The sequence below is a fragment of the Suncus etruscus genome, chromosome 14 (genome assembly GCF_024139225.1).
Source record: "Suncus etruscus isolate mSunEtr1 chromosome 14, mSunEtr1.pri.cur, whole genome shotgun sequence".
Lineage (NCBI taxonomy): Eukaryota > Metazoa > Chordata > Mammalia > Eulipotyphla > Soricidae > Suncus > Suncus etruscus.
This window is the reverse complement of record NC_064861.1, coordinates 50,842,364-50,857,616: the sequence shown is the minus strand read 5'-3', so window position 1 is coordinate 50,857,616 and position 15,253 is coordinate 50,842,364. Positions and strand designations below refer to the sequence as shown.

The 15,253-nt window shown below is 46.9% G+C and overlaps 1 protein-coding gene across 1 annotated transcript; it reads right to left on the bottom strand.

Annotated features, from left to right (window-relative positions):
* Nucleotides 1-854: 854 nt before the first annotated feature.
* Nucleotides 855-13,419, bottom strand: LOC126027173 (metallothionein-1L-like). The gene is made up of 3 exons (XM_049786162.1): nt 13,392-13,419; nt 8,755-8,820; nt 855-946 (listed from the first exon to the last, which is right to left on the bottom strand). The coding sequence occupies exons 1-3, from the start codon at nt 13,417-13,419 to the stop codon at nt 855-857; spliced, it is 186 nt and encodes a 61-aa protein (XP_049642119.1).
* Between the last annotated feature and the right edge of the window lie 1,834 nt (nt 13,420-15,253).

The window sequence follows — 15,253 nt, the reverse complement described above, 5'->3', positions numbered from 1 at the left end:
GTGCTCAGGGGAACATGACGTGATTTCAGGTCCCTAACCCGAGTGGGCACACGTGATGCAAGTGCCTGAATCCCTGTGCCTTCTCCCACCCCTCTGCATAAGCTTCTGTGGGTCTGCTTCTCTGACATAAACAGATGCACCTTTTCGCGGCGACGAAGATTGGGGTCTGTAGCCTCACGATATACCTGTAGCAATAAGAATAGCTTGAACGTTCGGTAAAGTACCTAGTCAATTTAAGGGTGAGGGCAGGTTTCCCTGAGGGTGTGAGCAACAGGCTTTCCTGTTCCTGCTCCAGATCCCTTGAGACTAGAAACTCCTTTTCTTTAGGCTCTCTACTTCAGATATCTTGAAGTAGGGCTACTAGGGTCCTTCAACAATGCAGCACACCTTATTCTCTATTTTGCAGGTAATGCAACCTCTCCTGTGCTAGGAATGACAAGGATGAGATTGTGACAGATATCTATCTATCTATCTATCTATCTATCTATCTATCTATCTATCTATCTATCTATCTATCTATCTATCTATCTATCTATCTATATGAGGTTTTTTTTTTTTCTGGGCCACACACTTTTGGTGCTCAGGGGTTATTCCTGGCTACGCGCTCAAATTGCCCTGGCTTTGGGGGACCATATGGGACTCCGGGGGATCAAACCATGGAGGAGGAACCAAGTCCATTTTCCCAAGGCACAGAGAAGACCCATAGCCAGAATAAAGCCAACAACTTTTATTTCTGTTCTCATTGCCCAGAACACAAATGAGAGCCAGAAGTTCAGGCCCATAGGGCAGGCCTTGTTCTATCTGTATGCTGCTCTATGTACACCTGGGGGGATATGGACTCTGCCTCACTAAGTTCATGCAGAGTAGCTACACTTGTTTGATGCCCCTTTGAAGGTGCAGCCCTGGGCACACTTGACACAGTCTGGAGAACAGCAGGAGCAGCACCCTGCAAAGAGAGGCAGAGGTGTGAGCAGACACTACCACATTCCTCCCCAGGGACCCTAAAAAGCTATGGGTATCATGAGCTCTGCCTGAATCCAGGCCATGATCTTGAAATTGCCTGAATCTGAGTCCTCCAGTATAAAAGAGACAGGCTGACACTGGCCCCCAAACCAAATCAGAATAGCAGGAAGCAGAAGAGCCACATCCAACTCAGCTCTGTCCATGGCAACCTGGATGGGTCTCCATTTTCCCTATCCCAGATTAATTGCCACCAACCACCTCAATGGTCCTCAAACTCTGTCTAAGTCTCCTGCTGTAGTATTTAGGGGTCTCTGCACCCCCATAACCACCATGTCCTAGAGCTCTACTCACTTTTCTTGGAGGAGCTGCATTTGCAGTCTTTGCATTTGCAGGGGCCCAGGCAGGAGCAGGATCAGCCTGTAGAGGAAGACAGAGAGTCAGGCAGAGTGTGAGGAGGAGGGAAAGGCAGGGAGAAGTATGTGAGGTTGGGGCAACCCAGTCCAACCATAAATATTCTGGCCCTTTCAAAATTCTACTTCTCTAGTGTTCTGGAGTCTGTTTCAAAAAAAAAAAAAAAAAAGAAAGAAAGAAAGAAAGAAAGAAAGAAAGAAAGAAAGAAAGAAAGAAAGAAAGAAAGAAAGAAAGAAAGAAAGAAGAAAGAAAGAAAGAAAGAAGAAAGAAAAGAAAAGAAAAGAAAAGAAAAAACAAAAAAGCAAAACAAAACCTACAAATATACAAATTAAAATTAGAAATTAAAATGAGAGTGTGCCAGAGTTCTATGTCAGGGGTTAAAGCCCTTTACTAGCATTAACCAAGCTTTGCTGGAAGGACAGCTTGGCAGATATTCCTCCATCTCCACTAGAATCACACAGAACACAGAATCAGGTGTAAGAGTCCTGCCCAAAAACAGAGGGGGGAGGGAGAGTGGGAGAGAGGGAGAGAGGGGGAAAGGGAGAGAGGGAGAAAGGGAGAAAGGGAGAGAGAGAGGAGAGAGGGAGGGAGAGAGAGAGAGAGAGAGAGAGAGGGCAAGCAGAGGGGGCGAGAGGGGAGAGGGAGGGAGGAGGAGGGAGGAGAGAGGAGCAGGGATGGAGAGAGGGGAGAAAGGGGAGGAGGAGGGGATGGGGAGAGGGAGGAGAAAGGAGAGAGGGAGGGAGGGGAAGGGAGGAGGGAGGAGCCGGGAAAGGAGAGAGAGGGGAGAAAGGGGAGAGGGAGGGGAGAGGAAGGAGAGGGGGAGTGGGGAGAGAGGGAGATGGAGGGAGAGGGACGGAGGAGAGGGGGGATGGGGAGAGAGGGGAGAGAAGAGGGAGAGGGGAGAAAGGGGAGAGGGAAGGGGGAGAGCAGTGAGAGAGGGGAGAGAAGGGAGAGAGGGGAGAGGGTGCGAGAGGGGAGATGGGGGAGAGAGTGGAGAAGGGGAAGGGGGAGAGGGGGAGAGGAGAGAAGAGAGAAAAGAAAAGAAACCAGAGCACTAGCACAGCTGGAGGGCAGGCACTTGACACCCACTGGTCTATTCCCTACCTCCTCTGATACCCACACCTGCCAGAGTAATTCCTGAGTGGTGCAGAACCAGGAGGTAACTCCTGAGCATTGCTAGGCATAGTCCACAAATAAAATCAAGTAAGGGAGAAAAGGCAACGAAAAGTATTGGAGCTGAGTTATTTTCAGGACAGGCTGAAAATGAATCCTGATGAGGCACTGCCACTCTTGCCCTCATACTTGCTGCAGGCCAGACTCCCTATGTGTCTGGGTAAACAGAGAGGGCATCTTACCAGTACTGCAAGAACACTTGAGGTCCATTTGGAAGTGTAGGGATCAGGGTGCTCAGAAACTGAGAGTCTGAATCCAGATGCAGGAGGCTGGAGGCTGGTTATGCCCACATAAGGCTGAGGCTAGATGTAGAGGTTCCAAGGATGCACTTGGTTTTGGAAGATTTAGAGACTCCTGGGGATTCTGGGCTAACTTTTAGGGGAGAAGGCAGGGCAGAGCTGCCCCACCCTACACCCTCCCAGATGATCTGCTCTAATTGCCCTTCTGCTGGACTGTGCCACAGGCAGAGAAGGACCCTCCTTAGCTGGAGAAGATGATTCAGAGTCACACAAGCCCCACCTGGGCATATCCTGTGGTTATAACCAAGGGGCTCCTGTATACAATCTTCAGTGATCTACTGTGATTGTCCAGATGGCCCATATCTGTGCCCATTTGGTCCCTGATTGTGGTAATGGTGTGCAATTAAATCCTTTGTTGGATGTTTGTGAATCCACAAGTAGTTCCCAGAATGAGAAATTGATTCCCATCCCCTTGTCCCCTTTTGGGGGAGATCTTGGTAATATTTATCCGCAGCAAATAATCCACACAGACAGGAGGGTTAAGGGTTAAAAGGTTGGGTGAGGAGAGTCCTTTGTCAGCCTGCTGCTAGCTCCAAAACCCCTCCAGCCAGCCAGTCAACTCTGGCAAAAGACCCCCCAACGCCAGGAACCTAAACTATTTATTTGGCTCTCAACAGCGCCCTCACCTGGAGGGTCAAGGTGGGACAACAGTCAAAGGATAATCTTATGGAAATATTTTCATATACAACACATGATTGCTGCTATGTCATTGATCCAACCTGAGATGTGGACCTCATCATATGTTCAGAGAGTTTCAGTAACCAGGCATTACTTGTTTTTTCTCATTAGGATCTCAAGAACTTTCTCCTCACACAATAAGTCTCCTCCTCTGCAATCTACTTCTCACCTGGATCAGAGTGGTGGCACATTACTCAGGCCTCTTTGCCTCTTTCTACTTAGTTTGCTTATTGTTGTGGGGTCACTTCTGGTGGTACTCAGGGATTACTCCTGACACTGAGCTCAGCGATGTCTCTTTTTTTCCCTCTTTTTTGGAGATGGGCAGAGGGGGAGAGGGGAGAGGAGGAGAGGTGAAAGGGGAAAGGGAAGAGGGGAGAGGAGAGGGAAGAGGGGGAGAAGAGAGAGGGGAGAGAGGAGAGGGGAGAGGAAAGAGAGGAGAGGGGAGAGGAGGAGAGGTGAAAGGGGAAAGGGAAGAGGGGAGAGGAGAGGGAAGGGGGGAGAGAGGAGAGGGGAGAGGATGGGAGAGGGGAGAAAGGAGAGAGGGGAGAGGGGAGGGGAAAGGAGAGGAGGGAAGAGGGGAGGGGAGAGGAGAGGGGAGAGGAAAGAGGGGAGAGGGGAGAGGAGGAGAGGTGAAAGGGGGAAGGGAAGAGGGGAGAGAAGAGGGGAAAGAGGGAAGAGGGGAAAGGAGAGAGAAGAGGAGAGAGGGGAGAGGAGAGGGGAGGGGAGAGAGGAAAGAGGGAGAAGAGAGGAGAGAGGAAAGAGGGAAGAGGGGAGAGGAGAGAGGAGAGAGAGCGAGAGCAGCGATCTCTCTTACTAGGACTTAGGGGAACAAATGGGGAGCCCAGATCAAATCCAGGTCAAGTGCATACAGGCAAGCAGTTTGTCAGCTGTACTATCACTCCTGCACTTATTTTTCCAACTTTATCAGAATGACCACTGATTGGTCGGTCCACTGCCCCTGCAAAATTGCAGGTGAACATTCACCTTAATAACACATCCATCCATGCCCTGTAGGCATCCTTGTAGATTAGGGGCTGGTGATACTTTCAGAAAGTAAGAAAAATGAGTAACTCCATTTCTTTACACACTCATATAAGCATTTCTCTACATGAGCATCAGGTAATCTTTTGGGAGGAGGCACATTCGGTGACTCTCAAGACAGCATTGATTCTATGATCACAGATCACTCCTGGAGATGCTCAAAGGAACATTATGTGATTTCAGGTCTCTAACCTGAGTGGATGCTTGTGATGCATGTGCCTGAATCTCTGCATTATTTCTTCATCCCTCTGTGTATGAGTTTGTGGTTCTGTCTCTCTGAGATAAATTGATGCCTGTGTTTCGTCGAAATGTTAACTCTAAAGTGAACCTCAGGTTCAAGATCCATCCTACAAAAAGCACAGGAGATAAAAAGCACTGCAGTAAGGTATGGGTGTTTATTTACCAGTACATTGAGGTAGCCCCTCTAAGGAAATGACCCCTTACGGAACTCTCAGAATCCTTTTATTAGGTTATGGAGGCTTCACACCATCAGTTAACCTTTAAGTTGACTGGCTGTTGTCTAGGGTGTCCCTTTCATGACTAGATATCTAGAATGAAATATGGTGATTTTTTAGGGCTTTGGGATCTGTGTCAGTTGACGTAGTAGAGGAGGGGCTTCTGCGTGTCCCTGATCTTTTCCACCCATAGACCCCAGGGTAATCCTATTTTATATCAACTGTTTTGGTACATGCCCTTGAAGTTCGTGAAACTGGCTGTCTGGCTAGTCTTTGTTCCTTAAAACTCAAGCCTCTCATGACTGTACTTAGGTTCTTATTAAAACTAGTTTATAATTAATTTTAAATCAAACTTTAGATCCTAACAGAAACAAAGATTTAAGGGGCTGGAGCAATAGCACAGCTGTAGGACGTTTGCCTTACATGCAGCAGACCTGGGACGAACCCGGGTTAGATCCCTGGTATCCCATATGGTCCCCTGAACCAGGAGCAGTCTCTGAGCAGAGAGTCAGGAGTAACCCCTGAGTAACTCCTGGTGTGGCCCCAAAACACAAAAAAAGAGTTACTAAAAAATACAAATAAGAAAACCAGGGGCCAGAGCAATCTACAGCAGTAGGGCATTTGCCTTGCATACAGCCAACACAGATTTGATCCCTGGCATTTTGTGTTCCATGACCCTGCTAGGAGTAACTCCAGAGAGCCCAGATCCAGGAGTAACTCCAGAAAGCCACCTGGTATGGCCCTTCAAAAAAAAAAAAAAAAAAAGAAAAGAAAAGAAACAAAAATATAGGTCTGTAAATTTACTAAATGCATGTAGCAATAAGAATAGCTTGAGGCTGGGCCGGAGAGATAGCACAGCAGCATTTGCCTTGCAAGCAACAGATCCAGGACCAAAGGTGATTGGTTCGAATCTCGGTGTCCCACATGGTCCCCTGTGCCTGTCAGGAGCTATTTCTGAGCAGACAGCCAGGAGTAACCCCTGAGCACTGCCAGGTGTGACTCAAAAACAAAAACAAAACAAAACAAAAAAAAAGACTATCTTGAACATTCTATGAAACAGTAAGTTGTTCAAGGGCATGGGCAGGCTTGCCTGAGTGTGTGAGCAACAGGCTGTCTTGTTTCTGATTTAGATCTCTTGTATCATTCTGTGGGACAGAAAGCTCCCTCTCTGTGGGATCAGTTGTCATCCCCAAGACACCACCCCCACACCTTGAAAGCAGGGCCACTCTGGTCCTTCAGCCAGGCAGAACACCAGGATTCTTGGTTTGCATGTGTGCAACCTCTCCTAGGCTAGGAATGGTGAGGAATATTATTATATATGTAATATATATAATTATATATATTAATATATATATTAATTGGGGCCACACCTAGAAGTTTTCACGGGTTACTCGTGGCTCTGCACGCAGGAATTATTCCAGACGGGTTAAGGGAACACTATGAGATGTCAGGGATTGAACCCGAATCAGCCTAGTGCAAGGTAAGCACCCTACTTACTGTGATATTGATTATCCCCCTAGTTCAGATTTTAACTTAGTGTACATATGGGGAGAGACAAGGGGAGAGAGAGATTTTGGAGAGAGAGAGAGAGAGAGAGAGAGAGAGAGAGAGAGATTTGGGGTATTTCCCACCAATGCTCAGGACCTATTCCTGGCTTGGTATTTAGGAGCTTAGGGGTCATTCCTGGTCATGATCAGGGGACCCTGCAGTACCTGAGCCAGAGTCTATGTGTATAAAGCATATTTGATGCTTTGATCCTACAGTCCACGTGTCACATGTATCCTATTTTAGAGCAGGAGATGGTGCACAAATAGGAGCCATTCCCTAAAGTGATACGAGATTTGCTCATAAACGCTGACTGCAGTGTCACAGCCTATTGAATGTTTTTGCCCCAAGCCCCCCATGACTCTGTGGCATTCTTCATCATCCTTTTCCTTTATATTATTTTATTTTTGGGGGGGGGGGTCACACCCAGCAGTGCTCAAAGGTTACTCTTGACTCTGCTCAGAAATTGCTCCTGGCAGGCTCGAGGACCATATAGGATGCCAGGATTCGAATCACTGTCCTTCTGCCTCTAAGGCAAATGACTTAACTGCTGTGCTATTCCCATCTTCCCTTTTCTTTAAATCTCTCCTTTGATATGTAAAATCCTACCTGGATAACTGGACCTTACTGCCTCCTGGTTTATAGATAATGGCTTAATTTAAAAAAAAAAAAATGCAGTTCTGGCTTTTGGCTGAGACAGAGCCAGGAAAAGCAGACTGCCTTCATAGCTCTTTCCTGACTGCCTTAGCTTATTATTTCCTCAGCACTACCCTGCTTTTACAGACCCTCTGCCTGGGTTTAGAAACATAGTGCCTGGGAGTGATCTCTCAATTTAGGGATTCTTTTTTTGTTTTGTTTTGTTTTGCTTTGTTTGAGGGTCATACCCTGTGCTGCTCAGGGGTTACTCCTGGCTCTGTGTTCAGAAATCGCCCCTGGCAGGCATGGGGGACCATATGGGATGCTGGAATTTGAACCACTGCCCGTCCTGGATTGGCTGCATGCAAGGCAAATGCCCTACCGCTATGCTATTTCTCCGGATTCTTATTTTACAAGTCAGGAGTACTTCTTGAGTGTTGCTGAATGTGATCTAAAAACAACATAAGGGGGAAAAGGAGAAAATATAACAACAAATAAAAATGCCCCGAACTCTGTCCTATGAAACTTATGCACTGATCCAATAAACTATCTCTTAGGATCAATATTTGAAGCCAAAAGGTTTTCCTAACATCACTTTTCCTCTTGGTTTGACTTTGTCTATTGAACCCAAACAGGAATTCTGTGAATTCATTTCCATCACCACATATTACACTTGGAATTAAGAAAATTAGGTTATTATGGGGCCGGAGAGATAGCTTGGAGGTAAGGTGTTTGCCTTTCATGCAGAAGAACTGTGGTTCAAATCCTGGTATCCCATATGGTCCCCTGTGCCTGCCAGGGGCGATTTCTGAGCATAGAGCCAGGAGTAACCCCTGAGTGTTGCCGGGTGTGACCCAAAAACAAAACAAAAACAAAACAAAACAAAAAAAAGTCATTCTACATTAAGAGACAAGAACTGCATGGAATTCAATGCCCGGGACCCAGACTCCATCCCACAAAACAACTTAGAAGTTCAACAGCCACAGGACCCTGTTGCTCATGGACAGCCCAAGGGACTTTAAGAATATCATCAATAACCGAGTTCAGAGTCACTGTTTCCCTGGGTCTGTTTGCTGGGGACAGCATGTGTCCAGATTTTAAGTCTGCCCTTCCAGAGCATTATTCACCTATCTAGAGGCACAACCACCAGTATTTCCTAGTCACACACAAGACCCAGAGCCAAAGTGTAGTCAATGAATTTATTGTTATTCACATAGTGCATAATACAAAAAAAAAAAAAAAATGGGTGGGGTGCAGTAAAGAAGAAGATCAACCACATGAATGTTCTATTTACATCGGGGACCCATGCAGCCCCTCATTTCAGGTTAAGAACAGCAGCTGCACTTCTCTGATGCCCCTTTGCACAGGCAGGCCTGAGTACACTGACAGGGTCTGCAGGGCAGCAGGAACAGCAGCCTAGGGAGAAGAGGGCAGAGAGAAGCCAACTCATGCCACCAATACATTCCCTTTCCACAGTTTCCTGCACAGGCACATCCATTGTGTATCCCTGTCCCTGCACCCCACTTAGCACCCACTCTTCTGGGGAGCCAAACTCTTCTTGCAGGAGCCACATTTGCAGTCTTTGCACTTGCAAGAACTCTGGCAGCTGCAGGCGCCACCTGGCGGAGGAATAGAAACAGGCTGAGGACCCACTGGTGGAGTTCACTTGCCCCAGCTCTGAACCTCAAGTCAGTGCCTTAAACCCACAGGTCTTTAGCTCAGAATCTCGCACACAGTTCGCTCTGTGTAGCCTTCTCAAAGGCACCTTGGCCCCTCTCAGCTCTGAATCTAAGGAGGGAACCGGGTAAGGGGAGGCTCTGAGAGCCTGGCAGGGAGGCACAGATGCAGGTGGAACCTACTCCATCTCAATCTGGGTCCAAACCATGCTTCCAGTGGGATGAGGGAAAGGTAATTCGAGTCCCAGAGAGGGGAGTCGCTTACCAGCACAGCTGGAGCAGTTGGGGTCCATGTTGTAGTGGGGTGAGATCTGCTCAGACTGAAGGAGTCAGATTCGCCTGCTTGGGAATGGTGAGCACAGATGTTGGTCCCTTTTGTTGGCAGGAGGGAGGTCCCTCTCAATGCCCGGCTCCTCATCCTGCGAGTTTCCTGCTACCCCAGACGCTGAGGTCCCAAGGAGGCTGGGGCACTGGGTGGGAAGGGGTGCAAAGCTGTGGTGCTTGCCGGGTGTCCAATAGCCCAGTGTCACCTGCTGAGTCACCTCAGGAGTGAGGGGCTGAGCACACAAAGCAGGTTGGGCACACAAGTTGGATCCAAGTGTAGGTCGGGCCAAGCTCACTGAGCGGAGCCTAGAGCACAAGGCGGGCCTAAGCTCAGAGGGTGAAGCCATGGTCCAGGTGGGGTTGAGAGCAAAAGAAGGAAGAGAGAGCTCTGGCCAACAGAATGCACTCAGGGGGATCAGGGACACAAGGAGGGTCTGAGGACACCTAGCAAGACCAGCTCACAAGCGCCCTCAGGTGCACAAGGCAGGGATTGCTGCAACAGGCTGGACAGACCCAGAGCACAGGGCAGAATTTTCTGTGCAGCTTATTTGGTTTAGGCTCCTTTTGAGTCAGGCTGCCCAGGAGCCTTTGCAGCTGCTCCTTTGTTCCAAGTTCCTTCCCCATCAGCTCAAAGGCAAGAAAGCCACGATGGGTTTCCTGAGTGGGCCAGTATGTGGCACAGTGCTGTCCAGGGCAGGCTCTGTGCCAGTACAACTTCCCTCAGATCTTGACTCAGCAAGAACCCACCCGAGCAGTTCCCACATTGAGAAGCATTTACAGGGCTCCAAGAAGATTTCCACCATGGAAGTGCAATAACCACCACCTTCATTGTTCTCACATTTAGAAACGTCCCTAAATCAATTTACTTTCTTTAGGAAACTGTAAATGTTCAATGTTGGGTCTCGTTTACACCTTGATTGGCTATTGGTGGATCCTCAAAGAACTCCCAGAATGAGAAATTAATTCCCATTCCCCTATCAGCTTGTGGGGGAGGAGATCTTGGTAATATTTATCCGCAGCAAATAATCCACACAGACAAGAGGGTAAAGGAGTAAGAAGGTTGGGTGCAGAGTCCTTTGTCATCCTACTACCAGCTCCAAACAAAACAAACAAGCAAACAAACAAACAAACAAAAAAACAACATCTGGAGCCAGCTAGTAAACTCTACCAGAAGACCACGAGGATCTCGCTCCCAAACTATTTATTAGGCTCTCACCAGCGCCCCCACCTGGAAGGTAAAGGTGGGACAACAGGCAAGATAATCTTATGGAAATGCTTTCATATATAACATTCAGTAAAATCTTTCCTTTTCTGACAACTGCTTACCTCTGACTTTTCTTATACTGTTTTATCTTTTACTGAAGTGGGGTTTTCAGAACCATTAATGACAGTCACATACACACAGGTTCCCACACTTCCACCACCTCCCAAAGTGCTAGCTTTCCTCCACCATGTCCCCAGAACCTTTTCCATCTGCCCACTTTTAAGGTTGCCTTGTAGATAATCTCTCCTGATGATTTTGGCCATTAGTTATAACCTTGTTTCCATTTATATCCAATGTATTAGATACTTTCTTTGATTGGGGGATAGTGACAACTACCATTTGTGTAGTATACACACATATTAAAAAAACTATCTTGAAAGTCCACAGAAATGTAAACCCGTGATAAGTTGGCTGTTTTGATTTGAATTTTTGAGCCAACCCTGGCGTTTCTGTGACTCTGCACTCAGTAATCACTTCTAGCAGTGCCCTGGGACAATACCAGATACTGGACATCAAATTCAGTGATAGCATGTGTCCAGTATGAGCTTTCCCTGTTGCATAATCTTTCCAGTCATAAGTTCACAATTTTTAAAAATAAATATTTTAAAGTAATAGTACAATTATATATTAAAATATGTAAATAATATGACACAAATACTACAAATATATAATTCAGGAAGATTGAGTAATGCAAAAAGTTAAAAAAATGAAAGTGGATAAAAATGTGTTTATCATAGTATAAAAGTTTGTTTAAAGGCCAGACAGACAGAAAGTACAATGTGTACCGCTTGTTGCATGCCATCTACCAGGGTTCAAGCCCCAGTAACCCAGTTGGTCCCTCAAGTCTGCTATTGATTATCCCAGAGCCAGAAATAAGCCCTGACCACTGCTGGGTATAACCCCAAACCAAAAACATTATTTTCCACTAAGTACATTCTCTGGGGCCAGAGTGATGGAACAGAGTTTAATGCAAAGTTTGTTTTTTGTTTGTTTGTTTGTTTGGGTCACACCCGGCAATGCTCGGGGGTTACTCCTGGCTCTACGCTCAGAAATTGCTCCTGGCAGGCTCGGGGGACCATATGGGATGCTGGGATTCAAACCACAGTCCTTCTGCATGTAAGGCAAACGCCCTACCTCCATGCTATCTCTCTGGCCCCTAATGCAGAGTTTAATGCAAGTTTAATTCCAGCTGTACCATATGGTCCCCGAAACAACACTGGGAATAAACCCGACATAAGTGAGGGATCATGCAGTGCTGGCATCACCTCAGGGCCTTAAACATGTCCAGTTCTTTCAAAATCAGAGAGAAGGTGATGAAATTACCTCTCCTCAAATTGAAGGTGGCAGTGGGACAGATTTCCAGGAGGGAATTCTGTTCATTCTTACAGCCCAGAGAAATCTGAGGATCTACTTGAGGAACCCAGGTGGACAGAAGCTAAAGCAGACAGAACAAAGGAAATCTCCCTGCCTGCAATTTGTCCACCACCCTAGGGGGAACCAAGTCCATCTCCGCAAGGCACAAAGAAGATCCAGAGCCGGAATGAAGTCAATAACTTTTACTTCCCTTCCCATTTCCAAGAATAGAGATAGGAGCCAGAGGTTGGGCCCACAAGGGCAGGCAGTGGTCTGTCTGTACATTGCTCTATGTACACCTTGGGAGATGCTTGGACACAGCCTCCTCACTTCAGGTGCAGCAGCTGCACTTGTTTGATGCCCCTTTGAAGGTGCAGCCCTGGGCACACACAGTCTAGAGGGCAGCAGGAACAGCATCCTGCAAGGAGAGGCAGAGATGTTAGCACAGACCCTAAAATACTCCTACACAGCGATTCTGCAAAGCTCTGGGCTTCATGATCTCTGCCCATTCCCTGGTCCTGATCTTCTCAAAATGGCCTGAGTCCCTGCACACTCCCGTATTTATGCTCTAGAGCTCTACTCACTTTTCTTGGAAGAGCTCCATTTGCAGTCTTGGCACTTGCAGGGGCCGGAGCAGGAACATGATCCACCTGTAGGAGGAGACAGAGTGTCAGGCAGGGGGAAGGAGGGTAGAAATGTAGGGAGGAGTTTGTGGGGTAGGGGCGACCCAGTTCAACCATAAACACCCTGATTCTGTCCAATTCTACTGCTCCAGTGTTTCAGTAAACAAATATAAATATTTAGGGGCCAGAGAGATAGCATGGAGGTAAGGCGTTTACCTTTCATGCAGAAGGACAGTGGTTCGAATTCCGGCATTCCATATGGTCCCCCATGCCTGCCAGGGGCAATTTCTGAGCATAGAGCCAGGAGTAACCCTTGAATGCTGCCAGGTGTGACCCAAAAACCAAAACAAAAACAAAAAAACAAAAACAAATAAACAAACCTAAATATATTTAAATTAAAAATTAAAATGACTGTGTGCCAGAGCTCTATTTCAGGAGTGTAGGCCCTTATCTAGTATTAATCAAGCCAAGTTGGACGCCCAGCTTAGCAGATTGTCCCTATCTGCACTAGAATCCCAGAACACAGAATCCGATATAAGCTAGAATACAGCCAGTAATGGCCCAAAACAATTACTCAGTCTTTACAATCACCCCATCATCACTAAAACAAACAAACAAAAAACAACAAGAAAAAATAGCACAGCAGGAGGGCACTTGCTTTGCACCTGGACAACCCTAGTCTATTCCCTGCCTCCTGTGATCCCAAGACCTGCCAGAAGTAAATTCTGAGTGATGGAGAATCAGAAGTAACTCCTGAACATTGCTCAGTATAATCCACAGAAAAATCAAGAAAGGGAGAAAAGAAAAAGGAAAGTATTGGAGCAGAAGCTCAGGACAGATTGAGAAAGGCTTCTGAGCAAGTGCTGTCACTCCTGCCCTTCATGCTTTTACCAGGCCAAGCTAAATCTGTGTCTGGGGAAAGGATGTTTGGCTTTGAGAGGACATCTTACCAGTACTGCAGGAACAGTTGGGGTCCATTTGGTAGGGCAGAGATCAGGGCTCAAAAGCTGAGAGGCTGGATTAGGATGCAGGAGGCTATAGGCTGTAGGCTTCAAGGTTACACATGGCTTTGGAAGACTTAGACACTTCTGGGGATCTTAGGCTGACTTCATAGGGGAAAAGGCGGTACAGCAGTGCCCTAACCTGCACACACCCAGATGATCTCAGAGACTCACTGCTGGGCTGTGAGTCAGGCAGGGCAGACACTCCTTATCTGGAGAAGATAATTCCAAATCACCTGAGCCCCACCTGGGCATCCCCCGTGGTTATGTGTGCAAGGTTCATGTGTGCAATCTGTCAGCTACTGTGAACTTCCCAGGTGGTCCATATCTGTTTCCATTTGTTCCCTGCTTGCTGCTATGTTGGGGCTCCTCTCCCAAGCTCAGATGTCAACCTCGTCCTCTATTCAGAGAATTGGAATACCAGGCATTACTTATTTTCTATCCCTCTGCATAGGTGTTTCTGGGTCTGCTTCTCTGAGAGAAACTAATGTCCATTTTCAGTGGAACAAAGATTTAAGTCTGTATCTTCACTAAAAACAAGTAGCAATAAGAATAGCTTGAACATTCTGTAAAACACTGAGTCAGTTCAAGGGCAATGGCAGGCTTCCCTGAGTGTGTGAGCATCAAATTCTCTTGCTCTTGCTTCAGGTCTCTTGTATCATCCTGTAAGTCTGGTAACTCCCTCTCAGTGGAACATGTTCACCCTCTACCCTGTGTCCTAAGACAGCAGGGCCACTCAGGTCCCTCAATCATGCAGCACACCTGAATTTCCTGGTGTGCAACCTCTCTTATGCTGTGGATGTTGAGGATGAAAATTAGATATTCTGAGGGTATTAACCTTGTATATATAGAAAGAGAAAAAAAGAGCTAATAGAGAAAACAATAGAGAGAAGAAAATAAGAGAGAGAGAGAGAGAGAAGGAGGAGGAGGAGGAGGGAGAGAGATTTGGGGCAATGTCCAGCAGTTCTCAGGACCTAATTTCTAGTTTGAAGTATAGAAAATTAGGGGTGGGGCCAGAGAGATAGCATGAAAGTAGGGCATCTGCCTTTCATGCAGAAGGTCAGTGGTTTGAATCCCGGCTTCCCATATGGTCCCCTGAGCCTGCCAGGAGCGATTTCTGAGCATAGAGCCAGGAGTAACCCCTGAGCACTGCCGGGTGTGACCCAAAAACCAAAAAGAAAGAAAGAAAGAAAGAAAGAAAGAAAGAGGGCCGGGCGGTGGCGCAAGAGGTAAGGTGCCTGCCTTACCTGTGCTAGCCTTGGACAGGACCGCGGTTCGATCCCCCGGCGTCCCATATGGTCCCCCAAGCCAGGAGCGACTTCTGAGCACATAGCCAGGAGTAACCCCTGAGCGTCACCGGGTGTGGCCCAAAAACCAAAAAAAAAAAAAAAAAAAAAAAAAAAAAAAAAAAAAAAAAAAAAAAAAAAGAAAGAAAGAAAGAAAGAAAGAAAGAAAGAAAGAAAGAAAGAAAGAAAGAAAGAAAATTAGGGGTCATTCGCAGTCACAATCAGGGGACCATGTAGAGCTAGGGACAGATCCAAAATCTGTGGTAGAAAGCATATTAGATGCTTTGGACCTACAATCTACATATTGTATTTGTCCTATTTTAGAGCAAAATTGGAGCACATGTAGGTGCCAAGATATGAGAGCCCTGACTCTGACAGAGTAGCACCTGGGGACCCCTAAGCTGTTTTCAGCTCCCTCTGCTGTCCTGTGTGGTCTGGGACGTCAAATCCCATCATTCTAGCCAGGACACAGCTGAACTCTATGCACTGTCCCTTCCTGAGAGATCAGGGGGCTGTATCTAGAGA